At 34.5% G+C, this 1,323-nt stretch overlaps 1 protein-coding gene across 1 annotated transcript; it reads right to left on the reverse strand.

Moving 5' to 3' along the window:
• Window positions 1-695: 695 nt before the first annotated feature.
• Window positions 696-1,064, reverse strand: LOC131144018 (egg cell-secreted protein 1.2-like). Its single transcript, XM_058092360.1, has one exon. It carries the CDS (start codon window positions 1,062-1,064, stop codon window positions 696-698), a length of 369 nt encoding a protein of 122 aa, XP_057948343.1.
• Window positions 1,065-1,323: the final 259 nt, after the last annotated feature.

The following is a 1,323-nucleotide window of genomic DNA, read 5'->3' on the forward strand; positions in this document are numbered from 1 at the left end:
TCTCTCTCTCTCTCTCTCTCTCTCTCTCTATATATATATATATATATATATATATATATATAAAAGATAACGTTATTTGAATAAATTATATACTACGATTCCAACTCAAAAATAGAAATATAAGTTTTTTTATCATCAAAATAAACCCTTGAATTTGGGGTGAAAAATGAGTTTCAAATATTACTAAATATTTAATTTCATGTTTTGAAAGCACTTGAATTTGAATTTGTATTGGATTTGAATGAGATGTAATATAAAATTGTATTGAAATTTATCCAAATCCACCCAAATCCAAATTTAATATCCGAAATTCATCTACCCAAATGCAACATAATGGGTTTGTTTGTTTATTCTTTTCCACTTAAATACCTGGGTATTATTTCAAATGAAAAGTCGTAATCCCAAAACCCGAATCCTAATCATTTAATCGAGGAGGCTTGAATTTACCACCCAAGTCATTCTTTATGGACAAATATATAGCATTCAATTATTAGACCTGAGCTAATAAGGACATCCAATATTTATGAGTAAACGAATAATTAAGGATCTATTTCATTGGACTAGCATTCATATATATATAATCTCTTGGCTTACTTCCCATCTTATTGAACAAACAAACTTAAAATACATATTTGCGAACGAAGCAAATATATATATATATATATATATATAACAAAACAAACAGGGAAGTAATTTTAGGATGCACCGGCGGCGGGGGCGGGGGCGGGAGCAGGAGGCAGCGGCAGGTGGCACTGGTCTCGCATTCCGTTTCCATCCTTGGGCTGTAAACCAATGGCTTTCAGCACCTTAATCCAGCACTCGTACTCCACCTTACCCGCCGCAGCACAACACCCCTTGCTCACCACATGGAATTTCCCAGCGTGGAAGAAATTACGAATCTCCTGCTTACACCTTTTCTTTATATCTGGCAGTGCCTTAAAACAAGCTACCACCCCTTTGCTGTCTCCTTTATCATCACCGTCTGCCCTAATTGTAGTTGCAGACATCACCAAGAAGCTGCATGCCGCCACAGTTAACACGAGCAAAGCAGTTTTGAGAGGCATGGTTTTGAAAAAAATAATGGAAGGAAGAGATTACTGATTGTATTAACACTATGTTTATATATGTGTGTGTTAATGTGTATTTTGTTTTCGATATGAATTAAGTTGAAGGGTGGTGGGATTGAAGATCGTATTTATAGCTTCTATCCAGGAGCAAATTGAAATTTTTTTATTTTTTTTATTTTTCCTTAGATTTGACCTAACCAGACAGTCTAACTTAATAATTATTTTGATTTGAAGCTCGACATGCTCCTTTTGCATG

This window comes from Malania oleifera, chromosome 12, assembly GCF_029873635.1.
Source record: "Malania oleifera isolate guangnan ecotype guangnan chromosome 12, ASM2987363v1, whole genome shotgun sequence".
NCBI classification, from domain to species: domain Eukaryota; kingdom Viridiplantae; phylum Streptophyta; class Magnoliopsida; order Santalales; family Ximeniaceae; genus Malania; species Malania oleifera.

Excerpts from the sequence above, each read along its gene's own strand:
- LOC131144018 (XM_058092360.1), bottom strand. The coding sequence starts at position 1,064 with ATGCCTCTCAAAACTGCTTTGCTCGTGTTAACTGTGGCGGCATGCAGC.